The following is a 25,617-nucleotide window of genomic DNA, read 5'->3' on the forward strand; positions in this document are numbered from 1 at the left end:
GCAGTCCGCTCCAGGGTTAACGCTAAGCTAACGCTAGTTAGCTTACGCTAACGCTAGTTAGCTTAGCCTATTACTAGTCTATCTAGTCCAGGGGTTCCCAAACTTTTCAGGCCAGGGCCCAGAAAATAAGGCGTCAGAGAGCCGCGGCCCAATGCACATCGTCGGGCTTTTTTTTTTTTTTTTGCCAGGCGACCGATTTTTTTTGCCAAATATCACGTCAATCCTATTAAGTTAGTTCAAGTTAGTTATTCATTTATATGTGCTATTTATGAGAGAGCTAACTTGTTGCAAAATAATAATGATAATAATAATAGCCTCATTAAAATACTATTGTTGCTTTGGTTGTTTTCAGCGTTTTATGTGCATAATCTGTTATTTAGTTTGAAATGTTCGTTGAAATAAGTAGATTTTTAGTTTTTGTTTATTTATTAAGTTAATATAAAACCATATAGTCACATTTTAGAATACAATAGAATAGAATTTTAGAATACAACTAGAAACACTGTCCTGGCCTGCTTCTAAGTTCAGTGGCCTGACAAAAAATTTAAAAAAAAAATTAAAAAAGAAAAATATATTTTTTTTATTTTTTATTTAATTTTTTTAAATCATCTCGCGGCCCACCCGTGGCTGCTCGCGGCCCACCTTTGGGTCGCGACCCCGACTTTGGGAACCACTGATCTAGTCTACTAGACCTATCTACTAGTTAGCAGCTAACATTAGCCCATCACTCGCGGCAATTATATTGCATGTCAGTTGATGGAACTGGTGTCGTGGATTCCGTTTTGAGCGTTTCCCAGGGTTAACGCTAAGCTAACGCTAGTTAGCTTAGCCTGTTCAGCAGCTGTTCAGCAGCTAACATTAGCCCATCGCTCGTGGCAATTATATTGCATGTCATTGATCTACTGGTCGACCACGGCCGACTGGTTGGGCACCACTGGTCTAATAGAAATAATTGCATTCGAACAAGAAACCAATGTATAGATATAGCAATGGCAAACAAAATTGCCAGGCCTAATGCGAGCCAGGGAAGTGTTGTGCTTTGTAACGTGGCTTCATGTTTTCATCCACTGAGCTGTGAGGCTCCACATACTTGTTTTGGTTGAGGTCTGAACTCGCAAATTGCCCATAAATATCGTTTTTGTGGGTATTGTCCAGTTGTTGCTGTGTTTTTATCTGCCCAAAATTCAAGCAAGTAACGACGTTGTGTGTGTCAGCAAGTTGATACAAAAGCCTCCCCCGCTCCCACTGGCGCGCACCCGGAACCACCTATTTCAGCGGTCCAGGTTCAGCGCCCCCGGGGACGAATCAGCGTCCCCGGGGACGGGGGGGAGCGTTCTCACTAGGACAGACACACCCTTCTCTGATGTGATCCGGCTCTGATTCGACCGCGAATGGTGAGTGAGAAAGCACCCTAACAGTCGGATGTCTTCTAGCCGCGTAGCGTAAAGGCCTTCACTCTAAAGTGCTCCGCACACGGCGGGCGATTTTTTAAGCGAGGCGACTGACAGAATTCTATCGCCTACATTGTTATGAATGAGACAGCCCACACGGCAGGAGATTTTGAAGCGACGGTCGCGCAGCAATTTCTGTCGCCTCGCTAAAAATCGCCTCGATCCTATTTTTTTAGGCGACAGCAGGCGACACAGCAAGGACAATGAGAAAATAACATGACTTATACAGTAGAAGTAGTACAGAAGTTATACTGGTGTATCATTTGTACACCATTAATTTATCAATACATTCATTGATCAATAACCTACGTATTATTACCATGCTACTTATGTTAATTATTATTAACAGGAACAATTTAAATAAATAACGTTAGTTGGAGAAGCTATAGTGGCCGCTTGTCATTAACTAATAAATGAACAATGCGCCACGATGCACCTACTAGTGTTTTTATACTCGGGTAACAAAATAAGTTGTGGATGTTGACAGAGTTTAATGTCCAGGCTGCAGCTGATGTAGTTTGTAAGGTTTATTGTCCAAAGAAAATGATGGTTGAGAACAGAACAGTTTGCGTCTTCAGTGAAAAAACATTCTCTCTCAGCAGGTGCATAACAATACTTGTCCAATCGGTGGTAGTGAACGTATTGTAGCGATCAGTCATGCAGTAATGTCAGGAAGAATGAGAGGTTGTATTCGTATATGGTGGTTTAATTCCAGCTCAATATGGGTTTTACAGGTTAATACTCCCTCGTAATGCACAACACAGCTACCTGCTAATATATATACGCTCGCTTCAGGACAACTTAACATCCGGTCCCGGCGGTCCGTCCTCCTATATCTCCCGGGGGGGAAACACCCCCAGCTAAACAGAGCGACACATCGCTTATTATACCTGAACGGTTGCCTCTGGTGTGGGGTGCTAAGCGATTGTCGTTGAGCGACAGGCGATCGCATCGCCAGGCGACGTCGGTCGCTCGCCATGTGCGGACCACTTAACAGTCAGATGTCTTCTAGCCGCGTAGCGTAAAGGCCTTCACTCTAACAGTCAGATGTCTTCTAGCCGCGTAGCGTAAAGGCCTTCACTCTTAACAGTCAGATGTCTTCTAGCCGCGTAGCGTAAAGGCCTTCACTCTAACAGTCAGATGTCTTCTAGCCGCGTAGCGTAAAGGCCTTCACTCTTTAACAGTCAGATGTCTTCTAGCCTCGTAGCGTAAAGGCCTTCACTCTAACAGTCAGATGTCTTCTAGCCGCGTAGCGTAAAGGCCTTCACTCTTAACAGTCAGATGTCTTCTAGCCGCGTAGCGTAAAGGCCTTCACTCTAACAGTCAGATGTCTTCTAGCCGCGTAGCGTAAAGGCCTTCACTCTAACAGTCGGATGTCTTCTAGCCGCGTAGCGTAAAGGCCTTCACTCTAACAGTCAGATGTCTTCTAGCCGCGTAGCGTAAAGGCCTTCACTCTTTAACAGTCAGATGTCTTCTAGCCGCGTAGCGTAAAGGCCTTCATCTAACAGTCAGATGTCTTCTATCCGCATAGCGTAAAGGCCTTCACTCGTAACAGTCAGATGTCTTCTAGCCGCGTAGCGTAAAGGCCTTCACTCTTAACAGTCAGATGTCTTCTAGCCGCGTAGCGTAAAGGCCTTCACTCTAACAGTCAGATGTCTTCTAGCCGCGTAGCGTAAAGGCCTTCACTCTAACAGTCAGATGTCTTCTAGCCGCGTAGCGTAAAGGCCTTCACTCTTTAACAGTCAGATGTCTTCTAGCCGCGTAGCGTAAAGGTTCACTCTTAACAGTCAGATGTCTTCTAGCCGCGTAGCGTAAAGGCCTTCACTCTAACAGTCGGATGTCTTCTAGCCGCGTAGCGTAAAGGCCTTCACTCTTAACAGTCAGATGTCTTCTAGCCGCGTAGCGTAAAGGCCTTCACTCTTTAACAGTCAGATGTCTTCTAGCCGCGTAGCGTAAAGGCCTTCACTCGTAACAGTCGGATGTCTTCTAGCCGCGTAGCGTAAAGGCCTTCACTCTAACAGTCAGATGTCTTCTAGCCGCGTAGCATAAAGGCCTTCACTCTAACAGTCAGATGTCTTCTAGCCGCGTAGCGTAAAGGCCTTCACTCTTAACAGTCAGATGTCTTCTAGCCGCGTAGCGTAAAGGCCTTCACTCTAACAGTCAGATGTCTTCTAGCCGCGTAGCGTAAAGGCCTTCACTCTTAACAGTCAGATGTCTTCTAGCCGCGTAGCGTAAAGGCCTTCACTCTAACAGTCAGATGTCTTCTAGCCGCGTAGCGTAAAGGCCTTCACTCTAACAGTCAGATGTCTTCTAGCTGCGTAGCGTAAAGGCCTTCACTCTAACAGTCAGATGTCTTCTAGCCGCGTAGCATAAAGGCCTTCACTCTAACAGTCGGATGTCTTCTAGCCGCGTAGCATAAAGGCCTTCACTCTAACAGTCGGATGTCTTCTAGCCGCGTAGCGTAAAGGCCTTCACTCTAACAGTCAGATGTCTTCTATCCGCGTAGCGTAAAGGCCTTCACTCTTTAACAGTCAGATGTCTTCTAGCCTCGTAGCGTAAAGGCCTTCACTCTAACAGTCAGATGTCTTCTAGCCGCGTAGCGTAAAGGCCTTCACTCTAACAGTCAGATGTCTTCTATCCGCGTAGCGTAAAGGCCTTCACTCTTTAACAGTCAGATGTCTTCTAGCCGCGTAGCGTAAAGGCCTTCACTCTTTAACAGTCAGATGTCTTCTAGCCGCGTAGCGTAAAGGCCTTCACTCTAACAGTCAGATGTCTTCTAGCCGCGTAGCGTAAAGGCCTTCACTCTAACAGTCAGATGTCTTCTAGCCGCGTAGCGTAAAGGCCTTCACTCTAACAGTCAGATGTCTTCTAGCCGCGTAGCGTAAAGGCCTTCACTCTAACAGTCAGATGTCTTCTAGCCGCGTAGCGTAAAGGCCTTCACTCTAACAGTCAGATGTCTTCTAGCCGCGTAGCGTAAAGGCCTTCACTCTTAACAGTCAGATGTCTTCTAGCCGCGTAGCGTAAAGGCCTTCACTCTTAACAGTCAGATGTCTTCTAGCCGCGTAGCGTAAAGGCCTTCACTCTAACAGTCAGATGTCTTCTAGCCGTGTAGCGTAAAGGCCTTCACTCTTTAACAGTCAGATGTCTTCTAGCCGCGTAGCGTAAAGGCCTTCACTCTTTAACAGTCGGATGTCTTCTAGCCGCGTAGCGTAAAGGCCTTCACTCTTTAACAGTCGGATGTCTTCTAGCCGCGTAGCATAGAGGCCCCTCTGTGTCCCAAGCACCGCATGCATAGTTGTGTGACTCTTCCTTGACTCAACTAAAAATCCCAAAGATGCTCAACCCTAGTGCTGGCAGGAATCACAAAAACAGAGGTCAAAATGTCATGTTTTTGCGATACTATAAATGCTGCGATACATTTTGTCAAGTGAAAAGTTGATTTGAGACAGTTGTAGGAAATATGGTGGCCACTAATTGATTGAATTACTAATCGTATAATATTTTATTTTATGACGATACAATATCATAAGAATTGGAATGAAGTGTATCAGTATTTATTTACACTCCTATCGTCTTGTATGGATGCAGATCTTGACGGGAGTAATGTACAGAAACTGAAAACATCACGCTGCAGCTGTCTGTCCCCAAGGCCCCGAGGCTCAGGCTCATCCTTCCTCCTCCCTCTGCCCGCTTTGTTTTCCCTCTGCAGATTTATCCTGCCTTTTGATGATAATGGAAAGCAGCTGGGAGGACTTGCATTAGTTTATTTGCGGTTTCTCGGTTATATTCTTAACTACACAAGTGTCCCTTTTGTCTCTGGGATCAATTTCTGAGGAGATGTGCACGTAACCGAGGTCTTTGTCAAGATAGAGAGATCCCTTTTTATTTATTTATATTTGTCACGGACCATTTCCAACATGTGTCCAGGTCTTGATATTATACCCCGTGCTCGTAAAGCTCGTTCCCGCTTCACCCGCTGCGGGTTCCTCTCCACGCTGTGTTCCAGGACCGGTGGGCACCATGCCCCTCAGGAAGAGCGGAGGTCTAATGTGTGAATCCAAACGTGTTTTGGCTTTGATCCTCACCCACCCTGGTGTGTATACAGGGGGGGGGGTCAGCTGTCGGCCGCCATCCCTTTGTTGTCGGGGGGGCCGGGGAGGGAGGCTTCTGGCAGGATATCCATGCTTTGTGCGGCCTGGTGATGGCCAGGTGCCGGCTGTCGCTGACCTCAATGGCAGCGGCCACTTGCCACGTTTGGTTAACCCGGAGGACGGGCGCGGCGCGCGCGGCACAGCCTCCCCTTCCCCTCCGAGTGATCTCTGGAATCTCATGTGTGCCAGAGGAGGGTTTCTTTTAATCGCCATGAAATGGTCGCTGCTGCTGCCTGCCATCACAGCTGAGAAAATGTATTTTCCAGAGGAGTGCAAGGAAGAGATTATGACGGGTGGGGGGGGTTATTGCATGACAGGTTGGAGTCACAAAGCCAAGCTGGTAATGTGAAACGTATGACACTTCTCCTAAAGAGAAGAAATACTTCTAATGTTCTCGTCTGTCCTACTCTGTCTTACAGTTCTCCACTAAGACGGCAGAGGCGGACACCTCCAGTGAACTGGCTAAAAGGAGCAAAGAGACGTTCCGCAAAGAGGTGAGTGAGCCAGAGTCTCTCTGCTAGCCATGTTCTCCGTCCTCCTGCGATTTCAAGTTATGCCACTTCATTCATCACTTAACCATTACCAACCCACCTACAATTGCCAATTTCTTTATTGGTTGCAGATATGGGGAATGTAATGCATATTGTCCTGTTCTTTTAGTTTTTGTTTTAAATGACTTTCTTTGTGCGTTTGTCTGATACTCAGATGTCCCAGTTCATCGTACAATGCCTGAACCCCTACCGAAAGCCCGACTGCAAACTCGGCCGCATCAGCTGCACGGATGACTTCAAACACCTGGCTAGAAAGGTAACGGCAATATAATTTGTGAAACGACAAACGTGTTTTTCCCCGTATTTCTCAATTGAAAGAGAGAGAACGTTTCCTCATTTCCTCGTTTCTTTTGGCCACATTGAACGAAAGCATTGGTTAGGGCTTAACTTCAAAGGGAACGTCTCAAGTCTCAAACTTCCCCCAAACCAGAAATAAATAGTTGAGCTCCCACAGTTCCTTTCTTCGACCAGATAAATGTTTTTATGCTATGTTTTTTTGGGGGGGGGGGGGGGGTTCAGAATACACTTTTACATCTTTAGACCGGTATCTCCCTCTTTGTTTTACACAATATTTTTCTTTTTTTTATCCACTTTTTTCTTCTCCTATTTTCTGTATTTTCCCTCCCATCCCAATTTAGTCGTTATGCCAATTCCCCCCTCCCCTTCCTGGTCGTTGCACGCATGTGCCCCCCCCCCCCACTGGTCGGTCTAGGGAGCCCTGAAGTCTATCACATGCTTCCTCCGATACATAGGAGACAGCCAGCAGCCTCTTTTCACCTGACAGCGCGGACTCTCATTGGTGAAATGTAATGCGTGGGAGGTCACACTACCTTCACCATTTCCCTCCCTCGCTGTGCAGGCGCCCTGACTGACCTGTAGGAGTCGCTGTTTACAATGACCAGATTACCACCCACCGGCTGCCAATCTGCCAATTGAGCCAGTATGACGACCGGCCAAGCCGGAGGCACTGCTGACAGCCGGATTCGATACCAGTGTCTCTGCAGTGGTAGACAGACGCTTAGTCCGCTGTGCTACCCGGCCACTGTTTTACACAATATTGTTAAAAATCCCCAATGTTTTTTCCCCCATCCCTCAAAGGACAACAGACCCCCACCCCACCCCGAGGTTCATAGCGGTTCTTTGGATTTTCAGCCACATCTACATCTCTGTGTGGGGACCGGTTTATACCGAGTGCCACTTGGAAATACCAGGACCGTGAGCACACGGACACAATAAACACAATGAAAACCCAAGTAAACTGGCATGTACAAATTGTAATTACATTTCATCGCGCGCTTCCAAGCCCCAAATCACAAGCCCTGTCTGAGAACGCTAACGTTTCTTTGGCTTTTACTCCTTTTTCTACCGCTTGAGTTTCATTGTCTCTCAGAAAAATTGTAAAGGAAAGAATTCCACTGCGAGAGATGAATCAGAGTGTTGACAGCCGCCGCTATCAAATGTCTGTTGTATGATCTCACCACCGACTCTATATCATAGTTATGGCATCCATATGAGTCTGTCAACGGGAGAGAAATGTCTAACTCTCTTTTCCGTCTCGCTCTCCCCCCCCCCCCCCCCCCCCCCCCCCCCCCCCCCCCCCGCCGACCTTCCAGCTAACTCACGGCGTCATGAATAAGGAGCTGAAAGCCTGCAAGAACCCAGAGGATCTCGAGTGCAACGAGAACGTCAAGCACAAGACAAAAGAGTACATCAAGAAGTACATGCATAGGTTTGGCACGGTGTACAGGCCCAAGGAGGACACCGAGTTGGACTAGTCTCAGAGAGAGAAAGGAAAAGGCTTTGGAATCTACACCCCCCCCCCCCCCCCGCCTGGGATAACGCAGGAGGAGAGACAGGAGATTTGCCTTTTTTTAAACGCTCACTTCTTCCACGTACGGGTCAGCCAGCCTGAACTGTTTGTCTCAAAACGGAGGAAAAGAATGAAATAAGATTCATACTCATATTTATGATAAAGACTGTGAAGTGCTGTACACGAAGCTCTCCGGGCCACCGGTCTGTGACGGGCCTAGAGTTCAAACCCGACCCCGACCCCAACCGGAGTGAGTTGAAGCCAGAGCTCGGCCTGCTCGACATCACCACATACAATACTGAGCCAGAGACCGACCAAACCCGGGAAAAAAAGGGGGGGGGGGGGATAAATAAATATATTATATATATACGTATATACTAATATATATATATATATATGTTGTTTTTTGGGTTGCTATTTTGGAGTCAATCAATGCCACGTCATGTGAGGAGTCCACAATGCAACGTGCACAGAGCATCGTTCCAGCCGGCTGTAATGTGGAGGCATTCTAGCCATTATTCTCCTGTCTTGGTGACACCATACCATTGCCCTAGCGTCTCAGTAGTTTTGAGCATGGACCACACATATACCGCGTTGCATTGTGGGCTCCTCACATGACCCACATGATGTCACGGCAGCTTTATGGAACTCTGCCATTGTCGAGACTTCCTCTTGTTAATCTGTAGCTATTTATGCTTGCATGCATAAAATGCCACATGTGTGTATTTACAGTAGGCTAATCTGCATTTTTACATGTTGGCATGAATAGCTACTTGTTAACAAGTAGAGAAAGTCTTGACAATAATTGACTCCAAAATTAGCAATCCATGTTTTTTCTTTGCCGCAGTCCCAAGCCCTTACCCGACCAATTAGCATATATTGTCGGCCCGAACCCACTCGTGCTCACAGGCTTTTTTCTGCCCGTCAGGCTCAGGCTGAAACTGAGAACTCTAGAAGGGTCCCCAAAAGGGTGTCCAGAGACTTAATTTTGGGGGGGCGGGTCACTGAATGAACCTGAGACTCCAGGTGACATGCTCACAGCAGGTGACACTGAGGGGTGCTACATAGACTGATGTTTTTTCTCTTATCATGTTTGATTTTAGCAGTTTTCCAAGTTTGTGGCTCTTAAAAATGTTTCCCGAGATGATCACTGTCTGTCCTATTTTTAAACTCTACTCCCCTGCCTGAGAAGGATTAATTAATTAAATAAATAAATTTATTCGTGAATATCAATTGCTCTTCAGTACTTTCCACTGTTAAAAATAACAGGCAAGAAAAAAGAAGTCCCCCCCCCCCCCCCCCCCATCCTCCTCCATAAGACTTGTTTTTTCTTCTTGTGCATATTTACCCCCAGCCATTGACTGTGTGATTCTGGTGCTGCTTCTAGCTGGGCTGTGACGGTCCAAGCTTCCACTCCTCCGAACCCTGCCTTCTAACCACAGGCCTCTGTTGTTATATCGGTGCACGATGGAAGGCTGGGGTCAGGGTAGCAGCTCCTTTTTGGAAATTCCTGCATTTTCCCCAAGTCTCCCCGAATAACACGCCCCCTTTTCGTTAAAGGGATTAGGACATTATTTCACGCGAATAGGAAATTAGAAAAGGTGCAGTCGCAGGTGTTTTCACATGCAGCTTGTGCTACTATGATACACCTTGATTAGGTGGATGAACAAGTGCGTTGACGAGCAGGGTTACTGATCAATGTTTCCGTGTATTTTTTTATTTTATTGATTTGTGTAATATGAAGGGAGCAGGGTTTGGACGCTTATCTTTTGACTCCTGTTCTCACCTCTCCCGTCACAGGAGTGGCCGTTGTAGCATCGTAATTTTAACCCGTTTTTGAACCCTTTGTGTATTCTTTGTTTTCTTTATCCTTTATAAGTTCTTTATAGGTTCTCGATAGGAATAAGAGACGCTTGGACTGTCACCGTTTTTCTTTTTTTTGCTCCGCAGACTTTTGCCCATCTGTTATTCGAGGTTTTGTCCAGTTGTCAAGGTTACTGTTCATCGGCATGGGGTCATTAATCATCAATTGTATCTCAGCCTCATTAAATCGCATTAAACCGTGTTCCAACATAATGTATATTGCTTTATATGTGAATATATTGAAAAAATAGTTTTGGGGGGAATGTTTAAATAAGCAAAGACTTTGTAAAAGGACTATCATGACTTTAAAGTGTAAATATGTGTAATATTTCCAAACCTGTACACAGGGGTGAAGGGTCAGGGGGTGCAGTGAGTCCCCCCCTCCCCCTCCAGCCTCACCAGCTCAACCCTCCTGTGCCAGCTCTCAAACCTGTCGGTCAAAGATAGGATCCCACGGACTCTCAAGCCCTCTCTGGTTTCTTTCAGTGGCAGGGGTGATTTTTTTTCTTTTTCTTTTTTTTTTTTTTCTTTTCTATGTACAAAAGAAATGTCACCCCCACTCTTATGTAAGTATTGTGTAAGCACATTGTCATACTGAGTGTACAAACATTTTAAAAGAAAATAAACTTTTTTCTAAAACAGAGTCCCCTTCTTTGCCAAGTAATTGGACCAAGTGCGCTTTGGGGTGTCGGCTAATAGAGGATCAAAACAGCCAGAAAACTCCAAACGCTAAACTGCCTCCCAATCTCATGATTAACTGCGTGGCAGGCGCGCACGCACACCCCGATCCCAGTTTAGAGACCGCTGCTCTTTCCGCTAGCAGAGAGGGTACATATGGCGCGACTGCCACTATAGCTCACACATGGTGCCAGGCCAGATGTTTGGCTCCAGTAAAGGGAATCAAAGTGATCGACTGTTTTCATTAGAGGCCTTCAGACTCTAAAAAAGATGGAGGCCCATGATGATGAGTGGAGGGAGCGACTCTGTACCGCTTCCCTCTCTTCCTCACATCCCCCCTCCCGTTATTATGTGCATTCCGCAGCCCCATGCCTGCGCGCTCCAGACCGCAGTTAAGCAGTCCCGTCTGGAGAGCGTGACGGCATGCAACACTGCCCTAGGCCCTGCTAGATGCCTGCTCCCACTTACAACCCAAGGCAGAGAGATCATTAACAGATTTAAACTCGGATGGAGGGGGGGGGGCGCCTTGGCTTGAATCACTTTGGTGTCTCAGAGAAGAGGAACTTCTTTTCAGAATAGTTTGCATGAAACTATTATCCCCCCTCCCCTCTTATATACCCGTAAACTAATTTCCTTTAGCACGTTGGATAGGAAATGTCCTTATACACTAAACCCCTTTATATGGAATGAGATCTGCCAACTAAGTCCTTGCTTCCTCGCTGTGCAATCCATCAAGATGTTATTTTCCTTATCAATTTTTTCTTTTTGTATCTCTTACTGTTAAATAAACAAAAAGAAACGGCAGTCTCTCGTGTAAGTCTTCACGTCCGGTCCAGGTCAGCAACAGTGTGTTGTCATCAAACAAGAAAATTACTTTTCATTCGCATTGCTGTCACTACTCCAATATACAATTCACACTGCGTGTCCAAATTATACACACAATGTGAATCTCGACACCGACTTGCTAATGACTTAAGTACCTAAATACCTAAATTCTTGACCTATGGGAAATGTGACGCCTCATAAGTTATTAAGACGCCCTAACACGCTATGCATTCAGTTCTATAGACTAGAGCTTTCCAGAAGTATTCTGTTGCCAGGGGGACGGCTTTGGCTCCTGTTTATTTCCTGTCGGCCACCGTATGAACGCACACGTTTCTTTACTTTACTCAGTACTACTGCTGCTGCTGCTGCTGAAAAAAAAAGAATATTTGCATTAAGCTCATTCTAATTTATTGTATATATTGTACATATCTTGCAGCCCTGTATGTGTTTGTATGTAAGCAATAATACACTCGAAGCTGTGGTATGTCATGAATATTGCCGCTAGGCATCAGTGGCAATATTCATGAAATACCATGGCTTCGAGTGTTTTGCTATTATAATAATAATAATAATTAATTTAATTTATATAGTGCTTCTGAATAACCCGAAGTCGCTGACAATAGTCGGGAGCAAAGTAAAAACAAAGAAACAAAAGCAAAGAAACAACAAAGAAACAAAAATTATACAGCAGTGTGCACTGTCGGGAAAAATATAGGATGAATAGACAATTCTAGGGTATTTTATATCGATGTCAGTGAACTTGGCATAGACAAATAGTTCCTAAAGATGTCTCATTGCTATCAACGCAATGCAAGCGAAAGTCAGAGAAAGTCATCAGCACCTTGGACAGTTCCTCTTTATCTATCCACTCAGTTATGGCAAGCACTGGACAAAAGTATACTTCACACTAATAAAACAAATCGTCTATTGGCTGAGCAGTCTGGCATTCGTGTGACATGGAATCAACCAGGAAATATCTAACGGCTAACAGTTGTTGTCATTGTCGAAAATTGATAATAATCACAAGATACATTCAGTGCTGGATCTAACTAAATGGATTTACGGAGACACATTTATGGAAAGTTTTCTTACCGCGATAAGCCAGAAAAAAGTGAGTCTCTCAGCCTCTGCGTTATGATATTATGATGTTATGATTTGCATTTGATGAATGGCAGTTGAAACCTTCTACAACATTCTAAAGCCAGCGCAGTGGTATATTTGTGGTGATTTAATCGTGAGTGTATCATGAATATACTCACTGTTTAGAACGCTCTCGACCAATCACAATGCGTACCTGTTGTATAAAGTGTAGTGCTGTCAATAGATTAAAAATGTTTTACTGATTAATCTCACAATTTTCTGTAATGAATCTAGATTAAAATTAGCATTTTTCTACTTAAGACCGAAGCTTGTAACATATTTACTTGAGTAAAATCATGGAATTAATGTAAAATCAACACAAAGAAAGTATATTTAGATTCAAAGACTATAAGTTTTCTTTGAATAGTTTCTCCTGTGAAATACAAATGTTCAACAAAACCATCAACATTGACTCAGCTAGACCTCTTTCATAAATCCACGGCGCTAAAATTGAAGATTTTTCACTCCATAGATTAAGTAAGGGATAATGTATAGCTATACTCGGTCATTGTCGCAAAATAATTGACCGACACAGCGTTCTAAACGCAGTGAAGGTCAATTATTTTGCGACAATGACCGAGTATAGCTATACATTATCCCGCTTATTACATGGCTAACTTACTAACAATATACCTAATTCATTTTACACCATCGACAAGACGAGATCAAATGCAGACGCAGTTGTTCTGTGGCTCCTCTGTCATCGCCGGCAGCCGGCAGGTGTGTGGACTTGATTGCACTGATGTAGTGCAGCTGTGCATAATGGTAATGCTTAGCTTTCGTGACTGGGATCAAAATGCTTGATTGTGATTGGTCAATAGCGCTCTCTTGCCCCTAACAGCGGTCATTATTGCGTTGCCCATGACAGCAGTGAATTATTGAGAAATAATTGACCGGTCAGGGGCAACCGAGCGCTATTGACCAATCACAATCAAGCATTTTGGCGAATGTTAAAACGCCATGTAATAATCTAGATTAATTTATTTTAATGCTTTAAATAATTTAAATTAATCTCCTAAATTAAAGCATTAACTTTGACAGCCCTAATAAAGTGTCTTATATTTTTTACTTTTGTTGTTTATATTGTCTATGTCTATATTTTTTATATACAACGTAGAAATGAGGGAAATGTCATTTAAACTTTCTGTATGTCTTGCACAATAGAAAATGTAAAATAAAGTTGACTTTGAAAAGGAAATACAGAGAGGATAACACACATGCTGAGGTTACAGGAAGAGAAATTTGGAGAAAGATGGGGAAAGTGGGAGGATTACAAGGGGAACGAAAACGACATCACAGAGGAAGAACCAAATGCAACACAAGAGGGCGAAGGGTAAAGGAGGAAAGAAGTTCAAGGAGGGTCTCTGAACCCATGTCACACACTTTTGACTTAGTTAGTATTTCCTGATTTTCTTTTTCTTTTTTTTGGGTATTACATTTTTTGTACTTTATTATTTATGTCTGTTTAACAATGTTGTATTAATAATCAAGGAAGAGGTGGTTTGTAAATGGGTGAATCAAAAGGCAAAGAGAAATTTAGTATAAAAGGAATAGAAAGGGCGAAGGATAAGAGAAGAAAGAAATTCAAGGAGGGTCACTGGACCCATACCGTACATATTTGCCTTAGTCAGTATCTAATCCTTTTGAGTAGGTATTAAATTTGTCTATACCTGTTCAAGGGCGGTATACAATCAGTCTTTGTATTAAGTGCCTGGAAAAACAACTGTAGTGGAAACATATAACCAACAATGCTATTCATGTAACCATTTATGTTCACTGCATTCTTTCACATTGTGTTATGGGATCCATTTTTGTGTAAGTGTTGTTTGTCTATAAATGTTAATAAAAATTTAAGTTTAAAAAAAAGAAAAGGAAATACAAAGGGGCCTATTTAGAATGTTTATGTTGTCAAGTTAGAAAAGGTCTGTCTTGAGACTAAAACGTGACGTCATCGTTTTGCAGTACACTACAGAGGAACTCGGATGTTTTGTTTTTGTCTTTTTAAAGATTTATTTTAGCATTTTTACAGCTTTATTCTGGTCAGACATGACCGACAGAGAGCAGAGAGGAAGGACGGGAGAAGATATGGAGGGAGGACATGCGGCAAATGTACGTCCGGGATGCGTGTATATTTTCCCTAACGGAGTTGCACTTCCGCGTTCGGTTTGCGCGATCTGATTGGCCACTGACGTTTTTTTCAGCGCCAATCGCGTTACTCCTAACAATCGCGCCAGCAGGCTGTTACCCTAACCCTAACCTTAACCAACTAACCCTAACCTTAACCAACTAACCCTAACCTTAACCTTAACCAACTAACCCTAACCCTAACCTTAACCAACTTCGAAAGAGTCGCCAAGCTTAACCAGTTTGTTAGGAGTAACGCGATTGGCGCTGAGAAAAACGTCAGTGGACGTCCGGGATCGGGAGACGAACCCGAGTAGGGTCCAGCTACAGCGCCGGGGAATCCTCTCAAGGGGCAAGCCTGTGGCAGCCACAGAGAGCGCGCTGATTGGCGGAAAGTACGGAAGTTTCTCGAAGTACTCGGAGGTGCATGCCATCTAAGAATGAAGTGAGCGTGTGTTATTGGAATGATTGATTGATTGATTGATTGATTGAAAATGTTATTAATGTCCGCATTGTTTCGAACTGGTTATGCTTAGGCCCTCTTTCGAAGTCGGTTATGCTTAGTTTATCTTTAGAGCAGGGCGATAGACCACCAGCCCTGATTCCAAACTCTAAGCATAACTTGAAAGAGGGCGACTTCGAAAGAGGGCCTAAGCATAACCAGTTCGAAACAAGGCGGACATTAATAAAATGTTCAATCAATCAATCAATCCAATAACACACGCTCACTTAAAACAGCGCACCTCCGAGCTGCTTCTATTAAAGTAGGTTCGTGGCTGCCACAGGCTTGCCCAGTGAGAGGATTCTCCGGCGCTGCAGCTGGACCCTATTGACCCGGGTCAACCACGCAGTAACATTGTTTTTTTCATGTGCAGCTTTCAGTCTTTGTGTCCCGAACACGCAACAAGCTCAAATATAAATTTATTTTATTTATTACATGAAACGAAACCTTACAAAAACACATCAAGACATACTGTTTTAGGAATATAGATGTAGAAAAATATTACATGATTGTCATTAGACAAAATATGGCTAGCCCACCAAAAGCCTTCTTGTGGTCGTGTGGTCTAACGCTTTAACAGAAACACTGGCTTCCACGGATCTAAATAGCCTACGTTCTGCTCTGTGTGGGAGATGAAACGGTGAGGGAGAAAATAAAATACAATAGCAAGGAGGAAGCAAATATGATGCAATCCAAATATTGATTTTAAAATATCCGTTTTTTTGTCCGCATCTAACAGCTGAAAGGACATGGCAAGAAAATAGTGTGAATGTGTGTGAGAAAAATGGATCTTAACCCTTTCACTACCACACTACCAAATGGTTAACCCTTTCACTGCGAAAATACAGAAGGTTAACCCTTTCACTGCCACATAACAAAGGGTTAACCCTTTCACAACCACACTACATAAGGTTAACCCTTTCACAACCACTCTGTTTCACTGGTAGTGAAAGGTTAACCTTCTGTAGTGTGGTAGTGAAAGGGTTCATTCGGAATCTTCAATTGAGTACCTCAGGCGAAGAAGAACCACATAACTCCGTTTGACGTTTGCAGAGGAACAATGTTTTCAAACTTCATTATCTAAAGATGGTACGTTCAAGAGTGTTGTGTTCACTCACAGTTAAAGACCGTAGAGACTGAGAACATTCTGGTGATATATATATATCACATTCACACTTCCAAGTGATTTGGACAAATGTTTACAACTATAAAAACACGTGCCATCCAAAACATTTCAAAATGGGACTTATATGGTTCTTCAGTGCAAAGGTTCAATTGTCACAGTCATCTCCTTACTTTAAGCCACAACACGTATAACAAATTAATCCATATTTACGATATTTACAGTCATATTCATGGTTATTAAAAAAAAATTAAAAAAAAGAGCTATGAAGGGCGCTTTTCACACATTATTCAATATTTCTTACAGAATACTTCATTTCCACTTCTCTGTAATTACTTAACTTGTTATCTAATCAATATCGCTAATATCCTCTCTGCAAATAAATACTGATGACTTGAGCTACGGAATAGCTGCAGCAGAAAGTAAAAGGAGAATCAGAAAAGACAAAGAGTTTAAAAATAATAATAATAACAATAATAAAAAAAAAAATCTAAAGAGAGTAGTCCACACATTTATTCTCTTGAAGGAAGCAGCGCTCACAGGCATCATCGTCGGGGGGGGGGGGGGGGGGGATTCAGAGCGCTTCACCCTTTGATGTACCCAGAATACTGTCCGGCTGTTCCTTTTTCATCTGAGGTTTCGTGGCAGTTGGGGAAAGTTGGTTACGGTGTTATGTAACTTAGTAGTGAGAGAGTTGAAAACCAGTCGGGTCGTTTCCCCTGGTGGATGGAGATGTGTACTGTGGGAATGGTCAATCCACCCCCAAGTACATCATAAAACAATTCATTTCACCATATATACTCCGCGATGACTCAGACGGCGATATACATTTTGCAGCACCGTTTTATGTCTTTCTAGATTTTCTTCTCTTTGTGAAGAGTGGATAAAAAAAGTATTCCGTTCGAGCAATCAGCACCGACATTACTGGTGGCCTCTTTTTAAGTTCAAAATGTCTAAAGGTGATGACATCAGAGTGCCTCCCAAGCCATTTCCAGCAGGAGTTGGGGCGTTCCCCCCCCCGCCCTCCCCCTAAGTCACTTAGTCCCATAGGCGTGGCGCATGCTCTCAGACGACCGACACGCCCTGTGTGGGGTAGGTGAGAGCTGCCGCCACGTCAGGCCTCTCGATGCGGGCCAGCGCCGAGCAGAGCAGTCCCAGGGACGAGCCCTCTTGCAGGGCCCAGTTGGAGAGTAGCGTGTGAGCGGCGGCCTCTCCGTGCCCAAACCGGTCCAGCTGTTCGGTCTCATACCCCAGCACTGCCCCCAGCTGCCTCCAGCTCCGGGCCCCGCCCTCCTGCAGGAGACGCTCCACCTCCTCCTGCCTGTGGGGGGCCAGGTTAATGTAGAGACGGGTGTCCTGCTTACTGTCCCGCTTGCTGCCTGTGGAAACACACAGAAGAAGAAGACGTCAGTCACTGGTGGCATTGTCCACTAGAGTGGTTCTCAACCAGGGTGTACATCTGGAGAATTATACGGGAGAGAAGCCTTACCCCTAGGGCTGCACGATTAATTGGGGAAAAAAAATCACGATCTCGATTCATAGATCTATGGCATGCGATCTCATTTCTAAATGATGACAATTTTTCTTTTACTTAAATTTTATTTTTTATTATAATTACTTATTTTTTTTACTTAACTTTTTTAAATAATGACGAAAAATAAGAATCGTGTGAGAGAATTGTGATCTCAATTCTTAGAAAGAAAAATCAAGATTCACATTTTAGCAAGAATCGTGCAGCCCACTCATGTGACCAATGTGAGAAGAGCTTCGGTCAATTTGGGCACTTAAAGAGTCACCAGCACATTCATACAGGAGAGAAGCCCTGCCCCAGGAGATTGTCGGATGATTTTGCAAGGGGGGTCATGTAAAGATGTACAAATACATACACTAGTCATAGTCATACTTTTTGGTATAGCCTAGATGTTTTTTTCTTGTGAAATAATGAATATCTGATGTCCTCCTGAAATAGGAAGACAAAAATTATTCTCTGGTGTCAAGGTTCACCATTCTTTCTGATTAATCTTAACAACGACCTAACCGAAAGCTTTTCTGAGAACCGCTGATAATGGAAAAGAGGAGAAATGCTAACTTTTTTTTTGCTGCAGCCAGCAGCTCTATAGCTCGAACTCTTAGTTGGTTTGTCCACAAAAGTGTCCCCCACCCTCTAGTGGCCACAATTTTCACCCCCAGGAGGCGGTTTATTTGCCACAGAGGTCAAGTGTTTGTGTGTGTAATGGCTGCTTTTTTTATAGTGCTTTTATCCAAAGCACTTTACAATTTGTTACTCACATTTTACCCATTCACACACCGACGGCGGAGGCAACCATGCAAGGTGCCAACCTGCTCATCGGGAGCAATTAGGGGTTAAGTGTCTTGCTCAAGGACACATCGACACACTGCCCGGGAGGAGCGGGAATCGAACCGGGAACCTCTGGATTGCCAGACGACTGCTCTACCTCCCGAGCCACTGTGTGTGAGAATGCATGCGTGCGCTCATAACTATAGGGAGGTGTAGTAGTGGTTACGTCATTCCCGCGCGGTCCACCCCTAAATTGTCTCGTTTTTTAATTTTTTTTACTTTTATTTATAGCATTCATTTTCAGCTTTTTCTGGCCACGCAGCCTCAGGACCTTTTGGCCATGCAGGACCGACAGAGGAGAGAGGGTGAAACGGGAGGAGAAGAGGGGAAGACATGCGGCCTACGCCAACTACACTGGCTTCCCATTAAACTCCGCATAGACTACAAGATCCTCCTCCATACATACAAGGCCATTCACAACCTCGCCCCTCCATACCTGTCCGACCTCCTTCATATCAACATTCCCACCCGGTCCCTCAGGTCTGCCTCCTCCATCAACCTGACCGTCCCCCCAGCCCGTCTGTCCACCATGGGGTCAAGAGCCTTCAGCTGCTCTGCCCCCCGCCTCTGGAACTCCCTCCCCCCCGACATCAGGAACATTGACTCCATAATTTCTTTTAAAACCCACCTCAAAACCCACCTTTTTAGGCAGGCGTATGTCTGATTTTATTTTCTGTCTGATTTTATATATTTTTATTTTTTCTTATTTTAATGTACTGTGATTATGAATTTAACTGTTTTTAAATTGTTGTACGGCGTCCTTGAGTGCCTTGAAAGGCGCCTTATAAATAGAATGCATTATTATTATTATTATTATTATTATTATTATTATTATTATTATTATTATTATTATTATTATTATTATTATTATTATTATATGGCCACCGGGTCTGGGATACTGGAGCGCCCTAAATCGTCTTGTTTAAAACAAATAAAGCATGAACATTGGCATGGTGTACCTTTCTGTGTGTATTCATCCACAATCTATAGCTCAACATGAAAAAATTCACAATTAATCGTACACTTCACTCTGGCGCTGCTGACTGACGTCACCACAGCGTAGACTTCTGGCTGTATTAGGCGACAGCACTGAACGACAGGCGTTCTACTGGTAAGTGTAGTTCTTTTTTAACAACAAATTAAACAACCTTATAACTTTATTTGAACCAAAAATGCTTAACTAAACAATAATGTTAGTGATAGAAGGGAACTCATTTTGTGCCAAAATGGAAACCTTGCCAATGTTCATGAGGCAGAATTATTACAATAGCCGATGATACATTTTCCCAATGATAAATCCCTATACGGGTGGACCGCGCGGGACACTAAAGTGACGTCAGACTACACCTGGTTGGCACAGTCTACAGGCCGCCAGATCATAGTGGCTTTTATGATACACTGGATGGGTGTTTAGCTGGAGTTGAGGATGTAGACAAAATTCTTATTGGAGACTGGAACACGGATATGCAACGAAAAGATGCACCCGTCTTCAAGGCCTTCAGTAGGTTTTGTGATCTGCATGGCCTCAGCCAGCTAATCACCCAACCCACACGTGTATGTGAATCAACTCAGACTACCATTGACCTCATTCTGACCTCCGACAAGTCCAAGATCTCAAATAAAGGGGTTATAGCATGTGGGTTAAGTGATCATTATATGATATTCTGTACCCGAAAAAAACTAAAACAAAAGGCTGGCTGCCACAAAACAGTCACATCTAGTTTTCAAGTTTCTTTAATAGTTGTCATACAGAAGTACAGAATACTTTTGTACAAAATGCTTCTTACTGTTGCGCTCCAGAGACTGTGCATGACAAGATAAGTATGAAATAAAAACATAGTAAAAATTAGAAGAAAAAAAAGAGGTCACAGTGTTCAGTTTAGACATATGTACAATGTTCGTAGACGTAGTTACCATACAATATACAATACTGTGCAGTGTACTAATATACAATACTATATAGTGCAAGGCATAAATGGACGAGGTGCAGTTTAGGTACAATTCACAGTAGGTGTACGAGTTGTAGTGCAAATCCTTTATCAATAAATATAAAGTGTAAGTGTGTTTGTGTGATCTAAAGTGTGGAGAGTGGGTGCTGCAGTGTGTTGTTTGTTTGAGTGAGTGTGTGTGTGCGTGTGGGTGTGTGTGCTGTGTGCATTTGATGGTTGTTGCATAGTGATTATTGTTCGTTTAGCGATTATTGTTCGTTTAGCAGCCTGATGGCCTGGGGATAGAAGCTCCTTCTGAGTCTTTCTGTGCTCGCCATAAGACTCCGGTATCGCTTGCCTGACGGCAGCAGTTCAAAGAGGCAGTTGTTCGGGTGGCTCGAGTCCTTAATAATTCTCTTAGCCTTCCCCTTGCACCGCTTGTTGTAAATGTTCTGGAGGGTGGGAAGCCCCCCTCTAATTGTGCGTTCGGCTGAACGTGTCACTCTTTGTAGTCTGCTACGGTCTTGTGCAGTGCTATTCCCAAACCAGGAGGTGATGTTGCCGGTCAGGATGCTCTCTATTGTACATGAGTAGAAGTTCCTAAGGATCTTCTGACTGACTTGGAACTTCCTTAGGCGCCTGAGGAAGTAGAGGCGTTGTCGTGCCTTCTTCACAACACTGTCAATGTGTGTGGTCCATGTCAAGTCCTCGGATATGTGGGCTCCGAGGTACTTGAAACTGTTCACTCTCTCAACTGGTGCCCCGTCGATGCTGAGGGGGCTGTAGTCCTTGACCCCCGACCTCCTGAAGTCCACAATCATCTCTTTTGTTTTGCTGACGTTCAGGGAGAGGCAGTTCTCCTGACACCACTGTGACAGGTTCTCTACCTCTTCCAGGTAGGCCCTTTCGTCGTTGGCAGAGATCAGGCCCACCACTACTGTGTCATCAGCAAATTTGATGATGGTGTTGTTGTTCCGCTGTGCTACGCAGTCATGTGTGTACAGGGAGTAGAGGAGGGGGCTCAGAACACAGCCCTGGGGGGCCCCTATGTTGAGCGTGATGGATGAGGAGGTGCAGTTGCCGGCTCTTACCACCTGGGGTCTGCCCGTCAGGAAGTCCAGGACCCACTGGCACAGGTCATAGTTCAAGCCCAGGTCCCTGAGCTTGGCTATGAGTTTGGAGGGGACTATGGTATTGAATGCTGAGCTGTAGTCGATGAACAGCATTCTCACATAGTTCCCCTTCCTCTTGTCCAGATGTGATGCTGCTGTGTGCAGCACATGGGCTATGGCGTCCTCCGTGGACCTGTTGGGGCGATATGCAAATTGCAGAGGGTCCAGGTTGATGGGGAGGGAGGAACAGATGTAGCCCTTCACTAGCTTCTCAAAGCACTTCATGGCTATGGAGGTGAGGGCTACAGGGCGGTAGTCGTTGAGGCAAGCGGGCGTAGATTTTTTGGGTACAGGGATGATGGTGGACTTCTTCAGACAGGTGGGGATGACGGCCTGTTCCAAGGACAGGTTGAAGATGTCAGTGAATACCGGGGCCAGTTGGTCGGCACAGACTTTTAGGACGCGGCCGGGGATGCCGTCCGGTCCTGCTGCCTTCCTGATATCCACTTTTTTAAAGATCCGTCTCACCTCATGCTCTGTTACCCTGAACACTGAGTCTCCATCAGCAGACCCCCCCCCCCCCCATTGCCGTGGTTTGTAGGCTGGTGTTGTTATTCACAGCCTCAAACCTCGCATAGAAGGAGTTGAGATCATTTGCTAAGGAGATGTCACTGTTCAGTTTGAGGGGGGTTCCTTTGTAGTCTGTCATTGTTCTGAGGCCCTGCCACATGCCTCTAGAGTCAGCCTGTTCAAACTGAAGTTCAACTTTATCCCTGTAACGCCGTTTTGCCTCTATTACTGCTCTCCTGACGTTGTATCTTGCCATCTTGTGTTCTTCCATGTTGCCTGTCACCAGCCCGGTGTTGTATGCTGATGTGCGCACTTTCAGAGCCTCACGGACGGATTTGTCTACCCAGGGCTTTTGATTTGGGTAGATATTAATTTTGGTGGTGGGGATTATTACTTCTACCTGAGTACAGACATAGTCAATCACCGTTTCGGTGTATTCGTTAATATTGGCTGTGTTATCACGGAATACACTCCATTCTGTGCTTCCCAGCACTGCTTGGAGTGACTCCACTGACGTCACGGCCCAACGCTTAACCTCTCGCGAGACCACCGGCGTTCGCTTGAGACTCTGTTTGTACTTAGGCAAAAGAAAAATTGCGGCGTGATCGCTTTTACCGAATGGACTAAGAGCCTGTGACTTGTACCCATTCTTAAATTGCGAGTATACATGGTCTAATATGTTCTCGCCTCTGGTGGGACAGGTCACATGCTGATAGAAATTCGGCAGCACCTTTTTAAGACGCGCGCTGTTGAAATCCCCCAAGACCAAAATGGCCGCGTCAACGTTAGCTGCCTGGAGTTTGTTTACCTCGTCGTGAAGTTTTGAAAGTGCGACCTCAGTGTTCGCGTGTGGTGGAATGTACACTCCGATGAGGATGATGGACGTTAACTCTCTTGGGAGGAAGAAGGGTCGACATTTTATCGTGATAAACTCCAGGTCTGGGGAGCAGTGGTTAGACATTTCCTTTGTGTTGCCTAAATCGCACCACTCCTTGTTTATCATGAAGGCAATGCCGCCTCCTTTCTTCTTTAGTGACTCTAATGCCGTCCGGTCTTTTCGTAGAACGAAGAAGTGGTCTGCCGGTTCTATTGCATGATTCGGGACATCTGGACTCAGCCAAGTTTCTGTGAAACAGAGGACGTTACAATCCCGAATGTCCCTCTGGAATTGGATCCTTGCTCTGATGTCGTCCAATTTGTTTCCTATCGATTGCACATTGGCCAACAATATGCTGGGCAATGTGGTTCTGTGTCGTTTGGACCTCAGTCTGTTCCGGACCCCGGCTCTCTTTCCTCGTCTTCGCGGCGGCTTTTGGTCTTGTCCGAGACCTCAAAACCTACTCTAGCGAGGCCTTCAACCTTGAACTGGAGAGTCTGGACTGGTCAGATGAACTCAATGGTACACTGGTTGACGAAACATGGCTAGGTTTCAAAACCAAATTCTCAGCAATACTAAACGACATGGCCCCCCTAAGAACCACCAGGGTAAAAAATCGCGCTGAGCCGTGGATGCACTCCGAAATACTGGCCGCTATGAAAACCAGAGACAAAAAATGCTCTGAGTTTCGTAAAAGTCAGTCAAAGCTTACTAAAAGCACGAGCAGTGAACTCCAAGCCCACGTGACTGAACTCAAACTAGAAAGAAACAGACTAAGAAACGACGTAAACTCCATGATCAAAACTGCAAAAAAGAATTTCATCAATGACAAAACTGAGGAAAACAAAAACAAACCACGTGAACTTTGGAAATTACTCAATAATCAACTAGGATGCAGTAAAAAACTTAAAACCAGATTCTCAAACATAAACATAAAAACGGACAACACGCTCATCACAGACAAGCTGGATGTAGCCAATTACTTAAACATTTTCTTCACAAACATAGCCACAACACTGGTAAACAAACTACCCTCCCACTCAGGGCTTTATGGGGTAGAACACATAGTAGCTTACTACAAAAACCTAGGGGTCCGCGAGGACGACTTCAAGCTGGAAATGGTAACAACAGATGAGGTACTCAATAAACTGAGCGCCCTCCAACCTAACAAGGCCACTGGCCATGACAACATCCCCTCCAAATTCCTCAGAGACTCAGCAGCCGCCATCACACCAATCATCACACACATAATAAACCTCTCCATAAAACAGGGACACGTCCCCAAGGACTTCAAAATTGCGAGGGTGACCCCTCTGCACAAAAAGGGCAGCAAATTAGACCCAGGCAACTACCGCCCTGTTTCTATTCTCACCTCCATCTCGAAAGTCATGGAAAAAATAGTCTACGAACAGGTCGAAAAGTACCTAGCGGAAAAAAATCTAATCTACGAATTCCAATCTGGCTTCAGAACATCCCACTCCACTGACACATGCCTTCTCTATTTGAATGACCACATCAAACAAGAGGTGGACGCAGGCAAATACTGCGGCATGGTCATGCTGGACCTACAAAAGGCCTTTGACACGGTCAATCACTCCATTCTGATTGACAAGCTAAAAGCAACTGGTTTTGATAGTCTATCAGTGAGCTGGATGCAATCCTACCTTGAGGGGAGGGAACAGATGGTGGAGGTAAACGGTACTCTATCCCCCCCCCTCACAGTGAGCTGTGGTGTTCCACAAGGAAGCATACTAGGACCGCTACTGTTCCTAATTTATGCAAATGACATGTCGTCAGCTTGTGACTGCAACTTGTTCCTGTTTGCGGACGACTCAGCCCTGCTGGTCTCTGACAAGAACAAGTTACAGGTTGAAAAAACCCTCAGCTCGGAACTAGGCAGAATCTGCATATGGCTCGCTGATAACAAACTATCATTACACATGGGCAAAACAGAGTCCATTCTCTTCGGTTCAAATAACAAACTCAGCAAGACCGACGGCTTCTCAGTTACAGTGGGTGACAATATTGTCACAAGGAAAGATGAAATTACCTACCTGGGTTCCATCCTAGAGGCTAATCTCTCCTGTGACAAAATGGCATCCAATGTAATAAAAAAAGTCAACCAACGAACTCGATTCTTGTACCGGATCTCCTCTCTGGTAAACAAGAACACCCTGAAGACTCTGGCAGGAGCACTCATTCAGGGGTACTACGACTATGCTTGCACCTCATGGTACCAAAGCACCTCAAAGGCGCTAAAAACAAAATTACAAACATCTCAAAACAAACTGGTCAGACTACTGCTTGACCTTACTCCTAGAACCCACCTCACCCCTGCCCACTTTGACAACCTAGGATGGCTTAGAGTAGACGACAGAGTACAACAACTTGCAATGGGCCTGGTCTACAAGATACACTACACGACCAAGGTACCCATGTACATGTCAAAATACTTCCCAAAGGTCAGTGAATACCACGATCACAACACCAGAGGGAGCTCCACAAATCATGTTAAACCCAGATTCGGCTCAAATAAGGGACTAAACACGTTTC

At 44.7% G+C, this 25,617-nt stretch overlaps 2 protein-coding genes across 2 annotated transcripts in view; one reads left to right on the forward strand and one right to left on the reverse strand.

Annotated features, from left to right (window-relative positions):
- setd2 (SET domain containing 2, histone lysine methyltransferase) overlaps positions 1-10,467 on the forward strand; it is a 66,955-nt gene extending 56,488 nt beyond the window's left edge. The window contains exons 20-22 of the mRNA XM_084336029.1: positions 6,022-6,096; positions 6,308-6,409; positions 7,767-10,467. Of these exons, the coding sequence (XP_084192155.1) occupies positions 6,022-6,096; positions 6,308-6,409; positions 7,767-7,928 (339 nt within the window). The 3' untranslated portion in view covers positions 7,929-10,467. The remainder of the gene's footprint in view (positions 1-6,021; positions 6,097-6,307; positions 6,410-7,766) is intronic.
- Positions 10,468-15,502: 5,035 nt separating this feature from the next.
- The window catches only part of nradd (neurotrophin receptor associated death domain), a 23,423-nt gene continuing 13,308 nt past the window's right edge, over positions 15,503-25,617 (reverse strand). Inside the window, exon 6 of the mRNA XM_084336947.1 lies at positions 15,503-17,597. Coding sequence (XP_084193073.1) covers positions 17,284-17,597 — 314 coding nt within the window. The 3' untranslated portion in view covers positions 15,503-17,283. The remainder of the gene's footprint in view (positions 17,598-25,617) is intronic.

Source organism: Notolepis coatsorum (genome assembly GCF_963971535.1).
Source record: "Notolepis coatsorum genome assembly, chromosome: 19".
In the NCBI taxonomy this organism is placed as follows: Eukaryota; Metazoa; Chordata; class Actinopteri; order Aulopiformes; family Paralepididae; genus Notolepis; species Notolepis coatsorum.